The sequence below is a fragment of the Callorhinus ursinus genome, unplaced genomic scaffold (assembly GCF_003265705.2).
Source record: "Callorhinus ursinus isolate GAN/ISIS: 27379988/994484 unplaced genomic scaffold, GSC_fseal_2.0 scaffold1, whole genome shotgun sequence".
In the NCBI taxonomy this organism is placed as follows: domain Eukaryota; kingdom Metazoa; phylum Chordata; class Mammalia; order Carnivora; family Otariidae; genus Callorhinus; species Callorhinus ursinus.
This window is the reverse complement of record NW_027397063.1, coordinates 97311608-97335351: the sequence shown is the minus strand read 5'-3', so window position 1 is coordinate 97335351 and position 23744 is coordinate 97311608. Positions and strand designations below refer to the sequence as shown.

Genomic DNA, 23744 nt, shown 5'->3' with positions numbered 1-23744 from the left:
TGTGGACATTGCTGCTATAAACATTGGGGTGCACGTGCCCCTTTGGATCACTACATTTGTATCTTTGGGGTAAATACCCAGTAGTGTAATTGCTGGGTCCTAGGGTAGCTCTATTTTCAACTTTTTGAGGAACTTCCATACTGTTTTCCAGAGTGGCTGCACCAGCTTGCATTCCCACCAACAGTGTGGGATGGTTCCCCTTTCTCCGCATCACTGCCAACATCTGTTGTTTCCTGACTTGTTAATTTTAGCCATTCTGACCAGTGTGAGATGGTATCTCATTGTGGTTTTGATTTGTATTTCCTTAATGCTAAGTGATGTTGAGCGTTTTTTCATGTGTCTGTTGGCCAGTTGGAGAAATGTCTGTTCATGTCTTCTGCCCATTTCTTGACTGGATTATTTGTTCTTTGGGTGTTGAGTTTGATAAGTTCTTTACAGATTTTGGATACTAGCCCTTTATCTGATAAATATATTAATAAATATAAACATTTATTAATATATTAATATATTTTAATATATTAAATATATTTATATATATAAATTTAGACCCACATAAGTATGCTAAACTGATTTTTGACAGAGGTAAGCAAGCAGTTCAGTGGAGGAAGGACAGCCTAGCCCCCCCCCTTTTTTTTTAACAGATTGAAAGTAATAACAGAGACAGTAGAGTAACTGGAGTAATTACTAGAGTAATTGGTTACCCATAGGCAAAAAAAAAAAAAAAGAATGCTTGACCAAAACCATGTGCCTTATACAAAAATTAATTCAAAATGGATCATAGATCTAAAGGAAACTAGAAAACTAGAAAATCTTTGGGACCTGATATTCTCAGACTTGAACTAAAAGCATGATACATAAAAGGAAAACTTGATAAATAGAACCTCAACAAAATTAAGTTTTGCTCTGTGAAAGACCCTGTTAAGAGGATGAAGAGGCAAGTTACAGATCAGGAGAAAATATTTGTGGACCACACAAAGGACTTTTATCTAGAATACATGAAAAACTCTCAAAACTCTACATTTTAAATAAACAGACTCATTAGGAAATGGGCAAATTATATCAGCAAAAATTTCATCGAAGAGGATATGCAGATGGAAAAAGCACATGAAAAATTGTTTAACATCATTAGCCAATTAGGGAAATGGAAATTATAACATAATGAAATGAAATACACATCTATTAGAATGTCTAAAATTGTGGAGGTTTCCTAAAAACATAATAACCTAAAATAATTTTAAGTCCACGTGGCTAAGCTAACAGGACTAAGAAGAACAGAAAAATCTTATCAAGATACAGAAATTGATTATATCAGATTAAAACTAATAATTGTACTTACATTAGCTAACATTATATAATACTTAGTTTAAATCTAAAAACCTATATTATCTATAAACTTTGACAGTATTACAAGCATTTTACATGATAAATACTTTTTTTTTTTAAATACCAGCTTTTATTTGTGATCTACATGGATATATCATTATGGGGTGAGTTGATTGTGCATGGCATAGTTCTTCAATTGAAAAGTTGATACAAAAACATGAAACATTTTTATAAGAAGTAAAATAACCTCCTAATTCATAATCCTAATTCCTTTATCCTAACATAATTGTTTTCATTTTCCTACTTTATCTTCTAGTCCAACACATGCTCATTTATTTTTGGCATATTTGTAATCACAATCTAAATGCCAATTTATATTCTAAAATGTAGTGTTATTGACTGAATTTTGTCACTCCCCCAAATTCATATATTGAAGTCCCAATCCCTCAGAATATAACTGTATTTAGAGTTTGGGTCCTGAAAGAAATAAATTTAAGTAGGTGGGCTCTAATCTAATATGATTGGTGTTTCTAAAAAAAAAAAAAGAGGAAATTTGGAAACAGACACATACAGAGGGAAGAGTCTTGAAGACACAGGAAGAAGATGGCCATTTACAAGCTAAGAAGAAAGGCCTGGAAGAGATCCATCCTTCATGGCCCTCAGAAGATACCAACCCAGCTGATTCCTTGATCTCAGACTTTTTAGCCTCCAGAACTGTGAAAAAAGCAATCTCTGTTGATTAAGCTACCCAGTCTGTGGTACTTTGTTACAGCAGCCCTAACAAATTAATAAATATCATGAACCACATAAACATTGCACAACATTATTCAAGATACTTTAAAAGATTTGCACATTAAAATTTAGGTTTAAACTCAAAGTCCAAAACAGAAACAATATTCCTAGAAAAGGCATTGCATAATATTTTCTTGCTGACAAAGTATGTTAATTATTGAATAGCAGATATGAGTGAAATATTTCTTACCCCTCTAATGAGTGGCTTTCTCTTTATGTAATCAAGACTTTTTTAAGTTCAAATGTCATAGATTAGGTTTTCTTAAACCAGAGCACACCTATTTTAATAAGAGAAATTTCAGGAAAAAAATATTTTTAGTGTAGAATCACCACACTAAAGGTAGAATATTTTAAGTGTATAATCAGTTTGCTTCCATTCTCAAAGTAACTTGATTGAATAGCTCTTGAACTTTTAAAATTCAAGTTCTGTATTAGGTTTAGAAATGTAGTCCACATTTTTCGTAAAATTGAAGAAATTGGGGATAGCATAGGCCTATTTGCTTATCCTATTAAAACACACAATTGCTTGTGTGTGTTTATTGCTTTATCTAGTCTGACATTAAATAATCTGGGGCTCAAAATGCTTGCCTATGAAGTGAAGGTAAGGTAAGACAAAAAAAATATTCAGGATGTTCAACTAGTATATCAGAAACTACTTAGAAGTTTTGCTCAATAATGACTACTCATTTGGTAACTATCTATTGAGCTCCTGTTATTTCTAGGACATCACTGGTAATAATTATGGGTGGAATAAAAATTAAGATATTATCTCTGGCCTAAAATAACTTACAGTCTAATAGTTGATCATATGTATACATATGATCAGTGCAGTAAAAATGGTGTAAATTGGAGCAAGTTCTAGGAAGATCTAAGTCACTTCCAGATTGGGTCAGAAAAGATTTCTAGGCCGTGGTAGCATATGAGCAGTGGCAGGCCAAATGAATGAGGTTAGGAGGACCTTCTCCATGGGGGTGCTGAGACAGGGGAAACACAAGGTGGGTACAATGACCAGAATAGGTTAACCTGGTGGAGATCATAACTTTTGAACTCCAAATTGGGACACATGACTGACAGATACGAAGTTGTAGAATGATGAATGTAGGATTGAATAGTTGACAGTAGGATTGCCAAACAAGAGGGATGTGTAATTTGCCAAGGGTGAGTTAATTCTCTCCAAATTCATTGAGTTTACTCTCCTAATTCCATGTTAGAAACACAGCTCCTGTTAGTTTGGAAATCTTGCTGTACTTTTCCATGTGTTAGAATATATTTCACAAATAAATTTGTATTGCAGATTTTTATTCTTTTAATGTCAGATAGAAAGTCATGTTGACATGAGTAGTTATTTTAGAGACAGATAGTAGTGTACACTTACAGAGTCAGCCTACTAACCTAAGCAGTATCATTCTGGCAAATGAAAAATAGGTGACAGCATGTGCAGGCTCCTCTGCAGTGTCATTCTGACTTAAACATAGATATGATTAGGATAGGATACAATTTATTCAGCACAAGGAGCCACCTTTATGGATACAGAAATACGCAAGACTTTTTAGGCATGAAGAAAAACTGCAACCTCCATATTTTTTAAAACCCTCTTCTTTTAAAATTTTATGCACTAGTGTGTGATCAGTTTTCCTTATACAAATGGGTACATATCCATAAGTATTTAGAAGCATATAGTTATTTCTAGGAAAAAGATTTCCATATAAAGTAATCATTGGAATATAGAAAACCTTACTTATTTGGTCTTTGTCAATTTATTTCTCCAGGTTTTCCTTTTTTTTAAAAAAAGATTTTATTTACTTGGGAGAGAGAGCATGAGTGGGGTGAGGGGCAGAGGGAGAAGCAGGCTCCCCATTGAGCAGGGAGCCCAATGTGGGGCTCGATCCCGGGACTCCAGGATCATGACCTGAGCCGAAGGTAGACGCTTAACTGACTGAGCCACCCAGGCGCCCCACCAGGTTTTCCATTTTGAGCAATAATTAAAAGTGAAGAAGATGCTAGACCCCTTGTGCTCATGCCCTAGATCTGTCTTAAAGGTCATGTTTTCTTCCCGTCATACTCTTTACCCACAGAAAGATATTTTGCTTTTCTCTCCTTGGACCACAATCCTAATCCTATCCATCACCATCCTTTAAGGCATGTTCTCTTCTCTGTGTTCTGTCTAGCCTACCACTTTACTTCTCCTGTAACCACTTGCCAGCCATATTGCCTCTGCTGCCATGTCTGTTTTATGGATCTCTGATTCTGGTTTTCACTCGCCCCTGTGGCTGCTATTTCTGCCATGGTGGCTCCAAGACCAAGCCAAACTCCTCTGATACCCAGTCACGTGCTAAACCCATCACATGGCCCAGGACAAGCTAACCAAGGAAGGGGATTCCAAGTGAACTATCTGAAAAAGCAGACTATCCAGATTTGCATGTAGATCATATCCTCATCAATTCAAATTAATTGTGGTTGTACAAATTTTATAGTATTTTATCATTGTGTGGTTCTTTAAATGTTTTAATACTGGTTTAAGACAGTAGTGCTGAAGAGACTGATTAAGGGAGAGCTTGATAATTATTCTGAAGGATAATATGCTCCATGCATTTCTCACAAAATTATATAAAATTAGCACATTTAAATCTACATAATGCTATGAAGGCATATTTTTATTAAGCTTAATCTAAGTAGATAGAATAATGACAAGTGATTGCTATAATGAAATTCTGGTCTCATTTTGAGGCCACAGAGTATTATTAGAATCATTAAGGTATATTAACTAATACTTTCTGCCCATAAATTTATTAGTTTTAGACACTGCATCATTTTATTCCTCTCCATCCCTACTGCCTTTCTTCATAATGTGTATAGAATGTACCCTAGTTATTCTCCTAGAAATGCCACCCAACCAGCTCATGCTAGCACATTTAAATTTACTTTTCTAAATCATGTTGCCAAGAAAACAATTTAATTTCAATAAAACTCAGAACATTATGCAGATATTGTGTTACTCATTTATGTGAATATTTGAAAAGCAGGATGGATTGCCATTTAATACAATTTAAAGGCTAAACTACTAAAAGTTTTCATACATTTAGCAATATAATCGTTTTTCTTATTTCTTTTTTCAGAATAACTACTAAATTTAAATTTTTTTGGTTAGGTGTCATTATGCTGACAGAGAAGTCATCTTGACTTTCAACTATTAATTTTCTAAAAGGAAATAATCATTCTATGGGGAAATGATTTATGATTCAATTTTGTCTATTTGTAAACTTTACATTTTCCTTACAGAAATAGAGATACTAAAGAAAAGTTTGACAGTGTCCCAGAGAAATAAGATATGCCTTGAAGAGGAAATGAAAAATCTGAAATTGTTGTCAGATGCAGACATGTTGAGGTCTCAGCAGATTCAGACATCCAAACAACAGGAAGTAAACTTGCAAACCAGATGCCATGACTTGCAAAAAGAAGTACTAGGTAAAAGAGAATTATTTTTTGCTGCTGTTAGCAACTAGCCATAATAAAATCTTGCTTTAATTAGTTTGTGTTGCAAAATTAGTAACTATGTCAGTAATTGTGTCTGTGATCAATGTTTACTGTCTTCCCTTCCCATTCTGCTATTTAGAGTGATGAGACTTAAGTGAATATACTCTTTCATTTTCCCAAATGAAAATATTAAAAATTGTGTTTTGGGCACCTTGGGCAAAGTTTTAAATTTCTACCTCAGATGAATAAGTGTCTTGGCACTAAGGCTATGGAATTTGTACTTTTCCCTAGAGGCAGTAGGAATTGTTGAAAATTGGTAATCTGGAGAATGATATAATACAAGCAGTGTTTTAGCAAAATTGATCTATTAGCAGTGATTGGAGGTGTTCCAAACATCAAGCAGTTGGATCCAAGTAGCCATTTAGAAACTATCTTTGCTGGTAACCCAGGCCTAGACTAACTGTAAGAAACTGAAGTAGAAAAGGAACTAACATATTTTAGGTCCTAATGTGCACTGTATATAAATTACTTCTGTCAATTTCCACAGTGACCGTGAAAACAGGTATAATTATCCCATCTTGCAGAGGAGAGAAAAAAGCCTAGAAAGGTGACATGCCTGTTTTCACATAGCTGGTAAATGGCAGGGAGTGAAAGCAAACCTAGTCAGATTGCAGGACTCATGGTTGTCTTAGTATGTCTCTTTGGTCCTCTTTATGGCCACAATGGGAAGGCTAAGACAGAATCAGGATTGAGCAGACTACTCAGACTAGGGAGATAAACACCTGACTGAGTAGCCAGGGAGAGAAGGATGTCACAGAGGACTCTGAACCTCTTTTCTTGGGAGTGGGAACATACCACAGACTAGGAAATCTGGAAAGAAACTGGTGTTGGAATGGAAAATAAGGATTCATTACATGAACTTGGAGCAGATATCAGACATTCTAATTTTCCTTTCTGTGGATTGCCTATTTATAGATTTTGCCAATTTTCTATTGCATTATTGGAATTTTCCTTGATAATTTTTAAAAGCAGTTTGTAAGTATAGTAATTATAATTTATATTCATTTTTTTCTAACATATAATTTGTCTATTGACTTTGTATGGTAAATTTCACCATATCAAAGTTTTTCATTTTGGTATGATCAAATTACTGTCTTATTATTTCGGGTTAGTTTTTGGTTAAAATAGTGCCTCCCATTTTTAAATTATACAGATAGTCTCCTGAATTTTCCTACATTTAAGTCATTAGTACCTGTAAGATTTATTTTTTATATGGTGTGAGATGTGGGGATCTAGTTTTATTCTTTCCAAATGGATAACCAGTTGTATCAGTATTATATATTAAATAATCCATCCTTTCCACTGAATAGAACTATCATCTGTCGTATGTTAAAATTTTATATATGCTAGCATTGATTACTGTGTTCTGTCTTTTCCCCTAATTTATTTAATATACCACTAATACATATTCATTTGAATATAGTGACGAAAGAGCATATTCTCATAGCTGGTGTCTCTCTCTACTGTTCTTTTTAAATACATATTTGGAGGAGTTATTCTTTCATTTGAACTTTTTAAGATCTTTTATTTACTTCTAATCCAAAGACTCTAAATAGATACGTAGTCAAGTTTTTCTCTACATATTCATAAGCAGTTATTCTTCCACATAAACATTAAGGTAATTCATTTAATTCTAATCCGAACAGGGATTCTAGCTGGAATTGCATTATATTTATATAGTAAATTTTGGAGGATTGACATTTTAGTGATAGTAAGTCTTTTTAATATTATCAAAGTCCTCATTCAAGAATATAATATGTCCTTTCATTTCTTTAAATTTGTTTTCAAATGATTTCATAGTTTTATTTGAATATGTTTCTTTGTCATTTTTGTTAAGTTTATGACTATCATGGTTTTGCATCTACTATAAATGGACTATTTTCTCTATTTCAGCTTCTTGATATTTGTTTTTTTGTTTTTGTTTTTGGGTTTTTTTGGTGCAAAAAGGTGTTTTTATTATAGTACAGGGACAGGACCATGGGCAGAAAGAGCTGCACTGGGATTGTGAGGACTAACGGGTTATATACCCTTTAGTTAGTGGGAGTTAGGGATAGTCTCTAAGGAATTTGTGCATGTTAAAAGCAAGGTCTCCAGGATCTTGGAGGGCTAGCTATTATTAAGATAAAGTTGCTTTTAGTCTTCAATGAAACATCAACAGTAAGGCAGCCATGAGTTCCTTGAGGAATGTCACACTCTGCATGTCTCGGATTTATCAGCAACCTGCAAGTTGTAAGGAGACTATTTTAGCTGCATTTCTCTTGCCTTTGTTCTCCTCATTATTTATCCCCTGAACAGTTTTGACTTAAATTTTTAAGGTTGCTGAGGGTGAAAGGTTTTATCTTCTGTAACTTTTCCCTGATGAATAGGGGCGTAGAGATGTCCCTACCTTGGGGTCAACATTAGTCAGTTGGGGATGTAGGCATTATGAAAGGCAGAGACAGCTGAATCCAAGGTAGACAACATATATGAAATCTCCTTGAGTAGAAAGGGTCATCTGTCGGCTTGATCTTATGGCAGTGAAGGAGTCTTGGCACCAGGTGGAGAGACACTGGAAAAAAACAGCGAAACATGATTAAAATTATTATGAGAAAAAGAAGCCCAATAAAGAGACCTTTGATAGTTGGCTAAAATCCTCCTCCAGTCCAGGAATTTATCCAATCTTGAAAGGAGAGGGGAGGGATTGTTTAAATTGCCAATTTGAATATTTATATCTTTTAGCAATTCTGTTAGTTTTTGTGATAATCTGGAATATATACATAGCATTCTGTTTTTATGATGACACGTGTTCACCCTGTGCAGCAGTTAAAATATCTAATGCCATTTTATTTTGGAGAACTGCCTTATGAATGAGTTATTTCAGTGTTTAATAATGTAATGCTATTTTTGAGAGTCACTTAAGGCCTTAATTGTGGAGCAGGTGGTGTTAGCCATCATATAGACTGTTTTGTTTAGCAAGCAATCAGATAACAAGAGTCACTTTTATGGAAACAAAAGAAAAATATAAGTTCGTGGTTGGAGCAGATTACAAACCCAGTGTCTGAGTCTCCAGTACTGCCAGAGAGATTTCCAGATCTCAGGTTTGAAGCATCCTCAGACAGACTGGGATCAGGCTGTGGGAATCAGATGAATTTTTCTGGTTTGTAATTTAAATGTCTCTGGTGATCCTTTTGAATGGCCCATAGTGCAACAGGCACAAAGATTGTCTGCACATGAGTTTTGTGGCAATTCTTTGAAGCTACCCTCAAGTTGTCCAGCATCAGTTTTCAGGGCTTTAGGAACAAGAGCAGTTTTAATTAAGAGGATGGAAGAAGATTGGAAATCTTGGTATTTGTTGATAGAATAAAGAAAGACTATTGGTTTTTGTGTATTTGTCTTATATCCATCAACTTTATAAAATCCTCATATTAATTCTAGTCGTTTTTTACTAGTATCTCTTGGATTTTCTACAATTATATCACCTGTTCCAACACCCCTGAAAAAGAGTTCATCCATTTTTTCCAGGGTTTATACCTGTTATTTTATTTTCTTGTCTTGTTCATATCTTTTTAAATTCATTTGAACTGAGACTGTGTTAAATAATAATGATGACATTGAGCATCCACATCTACTTCCTGATTTTAATTGAAATTATTTGGTGTTTTGTCACTTGGGATTATATTTGATGTTTTTGGTAAATATTTATTTTTAATTAACCGTTTTACTTCTATTCCAATTTTACTTAGATGTTTTATATGAAATGCTTTTGGATTTTGTTAAATGCCTTTCAGCATCTATTGATATAATAGCATTTTTTCCCCTTTAACCAACTGGTAAAATGGATTAGTATTATTGAATTTCCCGAATTTCTTTGGTCTCATGGAATAAGCCCTACATCATTTACTTTTTAAATATATCATTTCCTACATGGTTATATTTTATTTATAAATTTGGTACATGTATATTAATAAGTGAGATTGATTTATAAATGTTTCTTTATTAGGGGGCACTAATTTTATCAGTTTTGTATTAAAATTAAGTGAATATCATAAATGTTCTTATTTTTAAATATTTTCTCCATCTGTGGCTAGGCCTGGTTTCTGACTTTTAATTTTGTCTATTTTTGTTTTATCTTTTATTTATCAAGCTTGTGAAGCCTTTGTTTTTTAGTCTTTTCAAAGAACTAGCCTTTGTATTTTTTTATGCTTTCCATTAATTTTATTTTCCATAACACTTACTTTTTTGCTTCTATATTTATTAATTTCCTCTCCCTAGTTTCTTTTTGTTTTGTTTGTATGTTTTTATTTTTCAGACTTCTGAAGGGAGTACTTAGTTCTTTTATTTCTCATCCTTTTTTGTTTAATAATAGAGACATTTAAGGGAATAAGTTTTCCTGTGGGTAAAATTTTCTCTGTCATATTTTTAATATGAATTATTCTCCTTTTCAGTGCCATCTAAATACTCTAATTTCTTATTTTTTTCTTTGGTGAAAGGGTTATCTAGGAGTATATTTCTTAATTTCTAAGTAGTTAATTATTTGGGGAAGGAGTTACTTTTTATTTATTTAACTTGGAGGTATTCTGACTAAATGTGACTTATAATACCTTTTTGAATTTGTTAAGCTTTCCTTTATGTTGTGTACATGATCAGAGTTATAAATGTTCCTTAGAAATACAAAATGTAATAATTCTCAGCTTGATGGATATAAGTGTATCTCAGCTAAGTGTAAGATTCTTGGGTTCTTTCCTCTCAGTAGACTATAGATGCTCTGACTTCTAGCTTTTAGTACTGCAAATGAGAAGTCTACTGTAGCTCTGATCCTTTTTCCTTTGAAGGTAACTCATTCTTTTTCCTGAAAGCTTTTGTTAGATTTTTCTTTCTCTGGTTTTTTCTCTTTTTTTGTTGGGCCTCAGTTGGATCACTCATAATCCTTGGTTCATGACACATATGTACTGGCTGGAACTTCATGTATAATCTTGAATAGAAGAGTAATAGTGGGCATCCTTGTCTCATTCACAGTTTTACAAAAATACACTGCCGAATAACTTTTGGGTTTAAGCAGAAATTATAATGAATGTAAAATACCTAAAGAATGACATTAAAAACACTATATCAAAACTCGTGAGATACAGCCAAAGAGGTATTTTGAGGGAGATGTATAGCTTTAAATAGTCATATAAGAAGGAAAGAACAAACTCAAAGAATGTAGAAGAAAAAAATAATAAAAATAAGAGCAGCAGTCAGTGAAGTAGAAAACAAAGAGATGATAAAGACAATCAGCAAAATAAAGCATTAATATTTTTTTAAACAAACAAAGTAGACCTTTGGCAAGTTTGATCACAGGATGAGAGAAAACACAAATGAAAAATATAAGCAATGAAAGAGGAGCAATGACTACAGATAAAGAGTAAGAAAATAAAATAAAAGTGGATGCTGTTAACAAGCTTACACCAACAACTTTGAAATCTTAAATGAAATAGACATACTATTAGAAAAATTTATCTTACGAAGACTCAAAGCAGTTAAATGGTCCTATAACTATTAAAGAAATTGGAGCAATATCTTCTCACAGAGAAAAGACCAAATTTTTTTGCAAGTAAGTTCTACCAACTTTCAAGGAATAAAAGATCTTAATTTGATACAGTATTTTCTAAACAACTGAAAACTGGGGACTACTTCCCAACTCAATCTACAAGGCCAAGGCAACATTGTTACCAAAATCAGACAAAGATATTAAAAGAAGGGAATATTATAGGCCTATTTATATTATGAATGTCAATGTAACAATTTCAACTGTATGATATTTAAAAAAATATTTTGAATCACCTAAGTGTATTACCTATTTATAAAATTAAATAAAGTTATAAATAAAATAAAACTCTAAATGCTATGCTACTTATTTTAGACTTAAAAGAGGAAGACAAATTTAAGATACATTTGCTAAAATATGCAATTCACACTTGTAAATAATTTTCTTCAAAATGCAAGGTTTTGGGGCACCTGGGTGGCACAGTTGGTTGAGCATCTGACTCCTGGTTTTGGCTCAGGTCATGATTTCAGGGTTGTGAGACTGAGCCCTGCATTGGGCTCTGTGCTCAGTGTGGAGTCTGCCTGAGACTCTCTCCCTCTCCCTCTGCCCCTGCCCTTGTTCCCCACACCGCCCCCCCCAAAAAAGTGCAAGTTTTCCTTCAAAACAAAGATTATCATTCTTGACTTTCTTTTATTTCATCCTTTTAATCTGGCTTAGAAATAAGCAGTTTCTTTGACTATTATGATTTCTTAGAAGAACAGTAAAACATTAGAGAATGTGATATCTTATATTCTTTTAAGAAACTATAACATATATAATATTACCTAACCCCCCCACCTCCTCCTCTGGTCCTGAATACTGGTTGATCTTGGAATGAATTCTCATTGCTTCTGTTCCTTGGTGTCAATTGTTCTTGGGTCAGATCTTGGGAAAAATATATTTTAAAAATAGTCTGAAAAGTAAGAACCATGTTTGGCCACCTAGCCCTAGCATATTTAGAATATGTTATTATAGGAGTATGTTGCAGTTTTAAAAAGTGGCAATGTATATTTTTAGAACAGAATAGCAAATTCAAATCAAAACCACATTGAGATACCACCTTACACCAGTTAGAATGGCAAAAATTGACAAGGCAAAGAAACAACAAATGTTGGAAAGGTTGTGGAGAAAGGGGAACCCTCTTACACTGTTGGTGGGAATGCAAGTTGGTACAGCCACTTTGGAAAACAGTGTGGAGGTTCCTTAAAAAATTAAAAATAGAGCTACCCTATGACCCAGCAATTGCACTACTGGGTATTTACCCCAAAGCCACAGATGTAGTGAAAAGAAGGGCCATATGCAACCCAATGTTCATAGTAGCAATGTCCACAATAGCCAAACTGTGGAAAGAGCCGAGATGCCCTTCAGCAGATGAATGGATAAAGAAGATGTGGTCCATATATACAATGGAATATTACTTGGCCATTAGAAAGGATGAATACCCAACTTTTACATCAACATGGATGGGACTGGAGGAGATTATGCTAAGTGAAATAAGTCAAGCAGAGGAAGTCAGTTATCATATGGTTTCACTTATTTGTGGAACATAAGGAATAGAATGGAGGACATTAGGAGAAGGAAGGGAAAAATGAAGGGGGGGAATCGGAGGGGGAGACGAACCATGAGAGACTATGGACTCTGAGAAACAAACTGAGGGTTTATAGGGGAGGGATGTAGGGGGATGGGTTAGCCGGGTGATGGGTATTAAGGAGGGCACGTACTGCCTGGAGCCATGGGTGTTATACGAAAACAATGAATCATGGATCACTACATCAAAAACTAATGATGGATTATATGGTGACTAACATAACAGAATTAAATTTAAAAAAAGAATAACAAATTCAGAAGGTGAATCAGATTTTAAGGTAAGGATCATTATTAACAAATGGGGAAAAGAAAAATGTGGTAAGTGGTATAGGGATAACTAAAACAAATCAAATACTCCAAAATCAACCTCAAATTAAGTAAGAAAAAAATAACAGGAAAGACTAGTACCAAAAAAAGGATACAGAGCTTATCCAAAGCAACACTTTAAAAATTACAAAGGGTAAGGTAGATTTTGCCTATAAAAAATACAAAATCTCTGACTTTAAAAACTGCCAAACAACCTAAAAATAGAAGATGGACAAAAAATGTGTGTATCATACATGGTATGGAGAGAGTTACTATCCATACCATATAAAGAATTTATTTAACTATGTGTGAAAACTCCCAAGACCCCACATAGGCAAGTGGTTGAGAAACAGAAACAAACACCAGAAATATAATAAGCACAAAATGCTTGATCACTAATAATTAAATAAACAAAAAATTCACCTTTTTTAAAAACTAGTGTAAAGACTTTAATGATAAAGTTTCCCTTCTTTTGATGACAAAAATTATGTATTTTTATAACCCACAGAAATGTTTGTGATCAAGTAATCTTCTTGAGAGTCTATGCTTGGGAAATAGCAGAAGAGGAAAAATTATTTATATGTAAAGATCATTTCCTTACACCACACACAAAAATAGACTCAAAATAGATGGAAGACCTAAATGTGAGACAGGAATCCATCAAAGTCCTTGAGGAGAACACAGGCAGCAACCTCTTCGACCTCAGCCTCAGCAACTTCTTCCTGATACATCGCCAAAGGCAAGGGAAGCAAGGGCAAAAATGAACTATTAGGATTTCGTCAAGATAAAAAGCTTTTGCACAGCAAAGGAAACAGTCAACAAAGCCAAAAGACAACCAACAGAATGGGAGAAGATACTTGCAAATGACATATCAGATAAAGGGCTAGTGTCCAAAATCTACAAAGAACTTACCAAACTCAACACCCAAAGAACAAATAATCCAGTCAAGCGATGGGCAGAAGACATGAACAGACATTTTTCCAAAGAAGACATCCAAATGGCCAACAGATACATGAAAAAGTGCTCCACATCACTCGACATCAGGGAAATACAAATCAAAACCACAATGAGATACCACCTCACACCAGTCAGAATGGCTAAAATGAACAAGTCAGGAAATGACAGATGTTGGCGAGGATATGGAGAAAGGGGAACCCTCCTACACTGTTGGTGGGAATGCAAGCTGGTGCAGCCACTCTGAAAATGGTGTGGAGGTTCCTCAAAAAGTTGAAAATAGAGCCACCCTAGGACCCAACAATTGCACTATTGGGTATTTACCCCAAAGATACAAATATAGTGATCCAAAGGGGTACATGCACCCCAATGTTTATGTCAGCAATGTCCACAATAGCCAAACTATGGAAAGAGCCCAGATGTCCATTGACAGATGAATGGATAAAAAAGATAGATATAATATACACACGCGCACACACACACACACACACACACACACACACACGCACACACACAATGGAATATTATGCAGCCATCAAAAAATGAAATCTTGCCATTTGCAATGATGTGGATAGAACTAGAGGGTATTTTGCTGAGCGAAATAAGTCAATCAGAGAAAGACAAGTATCGTATGATCTCACTGATAGGAATTTGAGAAATAAGAGGATCATAGGGGAAAGGAGGGAAAAATGAAACAAGATGAAACCAGAGAGGGAGACAAACCATATGATACTCTTAATCTCAGCAAACAAACTAAGGGTTTCTGGAGTGGAGGGATGGGGTGACTGGGTGATGGACACTGGGGAGGGTATGTGCTATGAACTATGTAAGACTGATGAATCACAGACCTGTACCTCTGAAACAAATAATACATTATATGTTAAAAAAAATTTAGCTCACATTCCACTTCCTACATTAAAAAACCTCACCAAAACATTGTAGTACAAATTAGTCACAGTTTTTATACTCATTAAGACCTCACCTTCATTTAAGTACAGCTATATTCAAATCGAAAGTGCCCCTGGAGACTCTAATCTATTCAGTACTTTATGTAGAGATTGTATAGTTATGGATGCAATATAAATTCATCTAATGGACAGTGTAATTGCAGAGCAAAGTGGCACATAATTTTAAGACTAAATTAAGGTTTCATTTTTGCTGCTGCTGCTGAATAGGTTCACTCCATGGGTAACACCCAAACTATGTTATCAGAGAGAGAAAGAATTTTAAAAGGCTATCTGTTACATCTCTCTTAGTTAAAACTAAAATTAGCAAGTCAGAGTGGACAGAATCATTAAAGCTAGTGATGACACTAGTGATCTCAACTAGTTATGACAAATAGCACTTCCTATGAGCCTACCTATGAAGGGCACTGGGTTTGGGGGATTTTGTTTTGTTTGTTCATTCATTTGTTTTTACCCCACCACAATTTTATGCCCATGTTAGGGTCTCAGTATAGTAATTGTCAGAACATTTAGAAAAAAGTTCATAAATGTGCCTCTTGCTTTATCCACAAATACCCTTCTGGTGAACTAATTGTACCAATGTATCCTTTCTTTCTAATTCATTTTTCCAAAGTGGTTACAGTGGTTTAGGAAAACTACAAGTGCAGGAGAGACAGCAAAGTTTATGTCTCAGGTCTTAGCAGTGTTGTATCACAAATTTGGTAAACTTTCTTGGGGATTTTCTCAGGTGTTCTCACCTGCAGGGGTCCAAACCAGCCCTTCTGCTCCCCTCCTCTCACTATTTTTTACTTCTGATAACCTAATTTTATTTCTGCCCACTATCCATGAATCTAGTCCTTAGCCTCTTCCCACACCTCATCTGTTCCCATCTCTTGGCCCTGGGCTGACCATGCCCCTGAGTTTAACTTCATTTTTTCAACAAGTATTTATTGGACATTGACCACATGTGGCCAACTGGCCTCATCTTTGCTTTGACTTCTGGCGTGTAGGCATTCTCCAGCTCTTTATGGGTCTTCACAGGATTTCTGACTTCCTAACTCCACACTGGTTGTATGTGCTGGCACTCTTTAACTTTAGCCATTCTTGACAGATATTTTTCTCTTCTATATTAAGAATAGTCTACAAATTTCTTTAGCTCCAATTTTGTTGTCATTCAAATTATTTTTAGTTGTGCTTTTTCTGCCATCGCATGGCATTTACTTTCACGATTTTCATGAACTTCAACACTCTTACTTTTACTCGGCTTTCTTTTAAATGCATGCTTATTTTTTCTCTTACTAACCAATTAATATCCTTAAGATTTTCAGCTATCTTGATAATCATCATCTATAGCTTTTCCAACTTACTAATGTCTTTTCAGAAATCATGTTAACCATTTGAGAAGAAGAAAAACCAGCATATCACAGCAAATATCTTCTTCCCAGATGAATGACTAGATTAACATAATGGGCATAGCGTTTTAGATTTTCTTTGGGCAAATTAAAATAAAGGTAGACTGATAAATTACTCATCTCATAACTCTTCCTATGTCTTATTTTTAAGAAACATAATAATTTGTTCAAAGAATACAATAGATAGTATTTAAATTCATTTTGGATGAGTGCTGTAAATGGCTTATTATCATTTATAATCTTAAATCCAATTCTAAGCATTTACATGCTTTATACTCCTTCCTATGAATCATTTTACTGGGCCTCCATTTTTGCAAAACTAGCTTTAAATGATAAGCATCACAATAAGGCTTCCTTTCTAGTACTAGCTGAACAACTTCCCTTCTGTTTTCCTTGCCTAATTCTCTGCCCCACCTTCTGCCTTCCATTATTTCCTTCAGAGCATTCATTCAAGCCCTATACTATATATTCTCCCTTGTCCTGGAATCCACTTTTTATTTTCCATGCTCTTAATTGTTTCTTATTCTCTCTTAGATACCCTCTCTTAGTAAATGAGCTAACATGTTATACAGTTGACCTTTGAACAACAGGTTTGTACTGCATGGGTCCACTTATATGCCTATTTTTTTTCAGCAAATATATTGGAAACATTTTTAGAGATTTGGGCCAATATGAAAAAACTCAAACTTTATAGCCTAGAAATATTGCAAAAAATAAGAAAAAGGTATGTCATGAATGCATAATAGATGTACATATGTAGATACCAGTCTATTTTATCATTTACTACCATAAAATATACACAAATCTATTATAAAAAGATAAAATTTATCAAAATTACACATACGAACACAGACCATATATTATCTTTTCATTTTTGATGTCTAGTGTTAGTAACACATATGACATCTACAGTCTTTTATAGCATATAAGAAAATATTGCAGTGGGTACTGACAGATGACCATTTTGTAAACAAATAATGTAAACCTATGGTACCAGTAAATACAAGTGCAGTACTGTAAATGTATTTTCTCTTCCTTATGATTTTCTTAATATTTTTTTCTTGCTTACTTCATTGTAAGAATATAGTATATCATGCATGTAACGTATAAGATATATGTTAATTGCCTGTTTATGTTATAGGTAAGGCTTCCATTCAACAACAGACTATTAGCAGTTAAGTTTGGGGGGAGTCAAAAGTTATATGCAGATTTTCAACTGAGCAGGGGGTCAGTGCTTCTAGCCCCCATGTTGTTCAGGTCAATGTACTTTTTTGACTGACTAAATATATTCATGTATTTGAATATGTTTTAGATTCCACACATAAGTGGGATTCATACAGTATTTGTCTTTCTCTGTCTGACTTATTTCACTTAGCATAATGCCCCCAAGGTCCATCCCTGGCAAGATTTCATTCTTTTTTTATGATTGAGTAATACCACATTGTATATATCTACCATATTTTCTTTATCCACTCATCCATGAATGGGTACATAGGTTGCTTCCATATCTTAGCCATTATAAATAATGCTGCAATGAACATTCGGGTACATATGTTTTTTTCAAGTTAGTGTTTTTATTTCTTCAGATAAATACCCAAAAGTGGAATTGCTGGACCACATGGTAGTTCTGTTCTTAAATGTTTCAGGAAATGTCCATGCTGTTTTCCATAATAGCTACACCACTTTCCATTCCCATTGATAGTGCACAAGGGTTCCCTTTTCTCCACAGTCTTACCAACACTTACCAACCACTACCTCTCGTCTTTTTGATAATAACCATTTTAACAGGTATGAAGTGATAGCTCAGTGTGGTTTTGACTTGTATTTCCCTAACGATTAGTGATGTTGAGCGCCTTTTCATGTGCCTGTTGACCATCTGTATATCTTTTTTGGAAAAATGTTTAGATCCTCTGCCCATTTTTTAATCTGATTGTTTTATGGCTATTGAATTGTATGAGTTCTTTATGTGTTTTGGATATTAATCTCTTATCAGATATATTATTTGCAAATATTTTCTCCCATTCGTACATAGCCTTTAAATTTTGTTGATGGTTTCCTTTGCTGTACTGAAGCTTTTTAGTTTGATATAGTCCCACTTGTTGATTTTTTTGCTTTTATTGCCTTTGCTTTGGGTGTCAAATCCAAAACATTATTGCCAAAACCGATATCAAGGAGGTTCCTACCCATATTTTCTTCTAGGAGTGTTATGGCTGCAGGTCTTTTATTCAAGTGTTTAATCCATTTTGAGTTAATTTTTGTGTATGGTGTAAGATAATGGTCCAGTTTCATTCTTTTGCATGTAGCTATCCAGTTTGCCCAGCACCGTTTATTGAAGAGACTGTCTTTTCCCTACCATATATTCTTGGTTCTTTCGTTGTAAATTAATTGACCATAAATGTGTGGGTTTATTTCTGTGCTCTCAGTTCTGTTCCATTGATCTATATGTTTGTCTTTATGCCAATATGATACTGTTTTGATTACAACAGCTTTATAAGAAAGTTTGAAATTAGCATGATGCTTCCAGCTTTGCTATTCTTTCTCAATATTGCTTTAGCTATTCAGAATCTTTTGTGGTTCCATACAAATTTTAGGATGATTTGATCTATTCCTGTGAAAAATATCACTGGAATTTTAACAGGGATTGCACTAACGAAGTTTTGTGGGGGTAGTAGGGACATTTTAACAATATTCTTCCAATCCATGAACACAGAATATCTTTTCATTTATTTGTGGCTCCTTCAGTTTCTTCCATTAATGTCTGATAGTTTCCAGTGTACAGGCCTTTTACCTCCTTGGTTAAATTTATTCCTAGATATTTTATTCTTTTTGATGCAATTGCAAATGAGATTGTCTTCCTAATTTGTCTTTCTGATAGTTTGTTATTAGTGAGAAACACAACCGATTATTGCTTATTGACCTTGTATCCTGCAACATATATTAGTTCTAAAAGTTTTTGGTTTAGTCTTTGGGATTTCCATTATATATAATATTGTGTCATCTGCATATAATGACAGTTTTACTTCCTTTTTAATTTAGATACCTATTTCTTTTTCTTGCCTAATTGCTCTGGTTAGGATTTCTAATACTATGTTGGATAAAGTAGCAAGAGTAGGCATCCTTGTCTTGTTCCTGTATCTTACAGAAAAAGCTTTCAGTGTTTCATCATTGAGTGTGATGTTAGCTGTGGGCTTGTCATATATGGCTTTACTATGTTGACGGACTTTTCCTCTATACCTACTTTATTGAGAATTTTTATCATAAATGTTGAATTTTATCAAATGCTGTTTCTGTATCTGTTTAGATGATCATATTATTTTTATCCTTCATTTTGTTAATGTAATGTATCATATTGATTTATTTGTGGATGTTGAACCATCCTTGCATCCTTGGACTAAATCCCACTTGATTAGGGTGTATGATCCTTTTAATGTATTGTTGAATTTGGTTTGCTGATATTTCACTGAGGATTTTTGCATCTGTGTTCATCAGGAATATTGGCCTATATGTTTCTTTTCTTATAGTGTACTTGTCTGGTTGATATCAGGGTAATGAGGGCCTAGTAAAAGGAGTTTGTAGAAATATATTTCTTTATACTTGCAAGTTTAGACTTATGCTCACTACTATATCATTATTGTGTTCCCTTAAAAATACATTTTAAAAATCATTCTAATATTTTATATTCCCAATTCTCTTACTTTTAGAATTCACTTTTAGAATAAACTTATCTTTCTCCATTTTAAACTACATAACTATCTCTTTGTTGTTTCTGTCTACCTACCCCCACCCAACATTCCCCACTAATGTGGTATTAAATGAAAGCATGTTAGGCCAAGAATCAGAAGATGATGACTGTCCATACATTAGCCAGGTGACTCTGACATGCCATTTCTCCCTCATGAGTGTATGTCCACATCTAGGCAATGGGTGGGTTGGACTAAGGCCTTGGAGGCCCCTCTGGGCTATAATGTGCTGTAATTTGATTCTAACTCTGATGCTGTTAGCTTGTTTTCAAAGTTAAATAAATGTTCTTATTTTTACATTTTGATTTTTTTTCTTTTAAATCACCATTAAACAATTTCAACTTTGATTCAAATTTATAGTTTTTATGATCATTATTTTTCTATCTAAATATGTTTAATCTTGTTTTTTTCACATTTCCCTTTATTTTTTTTAAAATATAGACATTCAAAAATTTAAATTCAAGGGAGATGAACCTTGAGAGACGATGGACTCTGAAAAACAAACGGTTCTAGAGGGGAGGAGGGTGGGGGGATGGGTTAGCCTGGTGATGGGTATTAAAGAGGGCACATTCTGCGTGGAGCACTGGGTGTTATGCACAAACAATGAATCATGGAACACTACATCAAGAACTAATGATGTAATGTATGGTGATTAACATAAAAATAAAAAATTTAAATTCAAGTGATAACTCTGGTCCATATAGTTTAATAGTGGTTTTAAGAATAAAAAGCTCTTAATAGCAGCCTAATTCTTTTTTTTCTTTTTTTTTTTTAAAGATTATTTATTTATTTGAGAGAGAGACAAAGATAGTAACAGACAGCACAGGTGTGACAAGTGATCATGAGCGGGGAGGAGAGGGAGAAGCAGGCTCCCCGCTGAGCAAGGAGTCCAATGTGGGGCTCAATCCCAGGACCCTGAGATCATGACCTGAGTCAAAGGCAGCCGCTTAACCGACTGAGCCACCCAGGGGCCCTATAGCAGCCTAATTCTTAATGCCAAAATTTAATCTTTTTCACAGGAAAGTAAGCATATAAAATTTTGAAGACTAAATTCTTGGTTCTTTTTTAAAGATTTATTTACATAAGTTTTGTAATTTTATGTTTAGCTTACACTAATATAACCTCCAAAATGCACAATTTATCTAAATTGATAGTACTCCTCTCAGAGGTCATTGTGACCCACAAATCAGTCGACTTAAATGATTTTCCTTTCACCTGGCAGAATAGAGTGTCCTTTACTTTTTGTCAGTAGTCACAAATATTGGAAGACGGAATTCAAATAAATCATTTCAGCATTATTGTCTTTCCTAAAATTTATTTGACCAAATTTCAAATTTATTCCAAGTGAAAAAACTTAAATTTTTTTCAGTAAGCTTTTTGGTGTAATAAATAACATACAAATATTTTAATAAAGTTATTTTGTATATATTTTAACATCTTCATTGCATTTTTAAAAAATAGCCTTATCAAGAAATAATTTAAATACCATAAAATTCACCCATTTTAGGTGTACAGTTTAATAGTTTTTAGGATATTTATAGAAGTATATGACCACCATCAAAATCTAGAGCCTTTCTATCACCCCAAAAAGAAACATCATGGTCTTTAACAGTCACTACCCTTACCTTTCTGCCCTTCCCACATCACTCATTGATCTACTTTCTGTCTCCATAGATTTACCTGTTCTGGACATTTCATATAAATAGAACCATACAATATGTAATCTTTCATATCTGACTTCTTTGACTTAGCATAATATCTTTGAGTTTCATCCATGTTGTAGCATGGATAAGTACTATATTCCTTAATCAGTAGTTTCTTTTTAAAGTGAAAAATAATCATAATGAGCAGTGTGGTTCAGTTGAAAAAAAAAAATAGTGATCCGGCAATCAAATACTTCAGCTTTCTGGCTCTGTTTATGCCTTTTACAGGTCTTTGGACAAGTTATTAATTTCTTTGACTCAATTACTTCATCTGTGAAATGGAAATATGATAGTATTTCTAACCTATCTTAGAACATTAAGAGAATTAACAAAAAAAATGTAGGACCCCCCAAAGAACTACACAAATATAGAATATTAAACTGCATTTTAAGTTGGTTTTCCTGGTCTAATAGCAAACCAAATTATTATATTTGGGATAAAGTATTAGGATTAAAAAAGCACTCCTTTAATAATAAAGGAAGACTATAAATTTTAATTCCTGTTTGCCTAAAGGTCCATTTGCCTCCACTAATTTATATTATAGTCAGCCTTGGTTAGCTTTAACAATACTAGTCACTCTTTCACTCATGGACTCACCCAGGCACACAACCTGCTGCTTGTAGACATTTACAGATTATCCACTTTCTGGGCCAATAGCATGAGTAAGAGCAACCCTGTCTGAATGAGAAATAAATGACCACCCCACCCTCTCTGTGTCCAATGTCTCACCTCTTACCAGCATCCCTCTTCTACTTGCTAATCACTAATACTATTCTTACATCATTAAAAAACAAAAATCATTCCTATGAGTTCAGGTAGCTTTCCTACGACAGTCTAAATAATAGCTAACATTCACGAATTACTAACCACATGCCAGGCACAATATAGTCACAGCGTACTCATTTATCATTACCCTCCTGCCCTCCAAGATTAATCACTTTTATTATCTCCAGTTTACAGATTACCAAGGTGTAGAGGAATTAAGTCATTTGCCCAAAGCCACACAGTTACTAATGAGCACAATTGGAACCTGACTCTAGAACTGTGCTGCCAAAACTTGGGCTCTTAACCCTTAAATTCCACCACCTGGGAGCATTAAAACATATATCTTATTATCATTAATTTATATTTCAGGAGAGCTACTGTGCCAGACCACTTCCAGTACTGGTGATAAGCACAAGTTTCCATAAGGGGAAGGCAGAAGAGGTCTGGAGGACAGTAGACACCTGATGACAGGTTATGGGAACTCCTGATGGGTTATGTGATGGGTTATGAGATGGGTATGGGTATGTTTTAGGCTACTTTAATATGATTCTTTTGTTTTCTGTTACTCAAGCCATGTTCACAATTGATTGGGAAATTTCAGCATTCACAGAGAGTTCTAAACATTTGATGTAGATCCTCCTAGACTCTCTGTTTTGAATATATGTTTTTATAAGAATAAGATACAAATGTAGTGATCCGAAGGGTGATCCAAAAGGGCACATGCACCCCAATGTTTATAGCAGCAATGTCCACAAGAGCCAAACTATGGAAAGAGCCTAGTTGAATGGATCAAGAGATTGAATGGATAAAGAAGATACACACACACACACACACACACACACACACACACACACACACACACAGGAATATTATGCAGCCATCAAAAATTGAAATCTTGCCATTTGCAATGACGTGGATGGAACTAGAGGGTATTATGCTAAGTGAAATAAGTCAGTCAGAGAAAGACAAGTATCATATGATCTCACTGATATGAGGAATTTGAGAAACAAGACAGAGGATCATAGGGGAAGGGAGGGAAAAATGAGACAAGATGAAACCAGAGAGGGAGACAAACCATAAGAGAGTCTTAATCTCAGGAAACAAACTGAGGGTTGCTGGAGTGGAGGGGGTGGGAGAGT

The 23744-nt window shown here is 34.3% G+C and overlaps 1 protein-coding gene across 8 annotated transcripts in view; it reads left to right on the top strand.

Annotated features, from left to right (window-relative positions):
- The window catches only part of LEKR1 (leucine, glutamate and lysine rich 1), a 186479-nt gene that overhangs the window by 92855 nt on the left and 69880 nt on the right, over positions 1–23744 (top strand). For all 8 annotated transcript variants that reach the window (XM_025879937.2, XM_025879929.2, XM_025879922.2 and 5 more), the window contains one exon: positions 5395–5580. In XM_025879937.2, coding sequence (XP_025735722.1) covers positions 5395–5580 — 186 coding nt within the window. The remainder of the gene's footprint in view (positions 1–5394; positions 5581–23744) is intronic.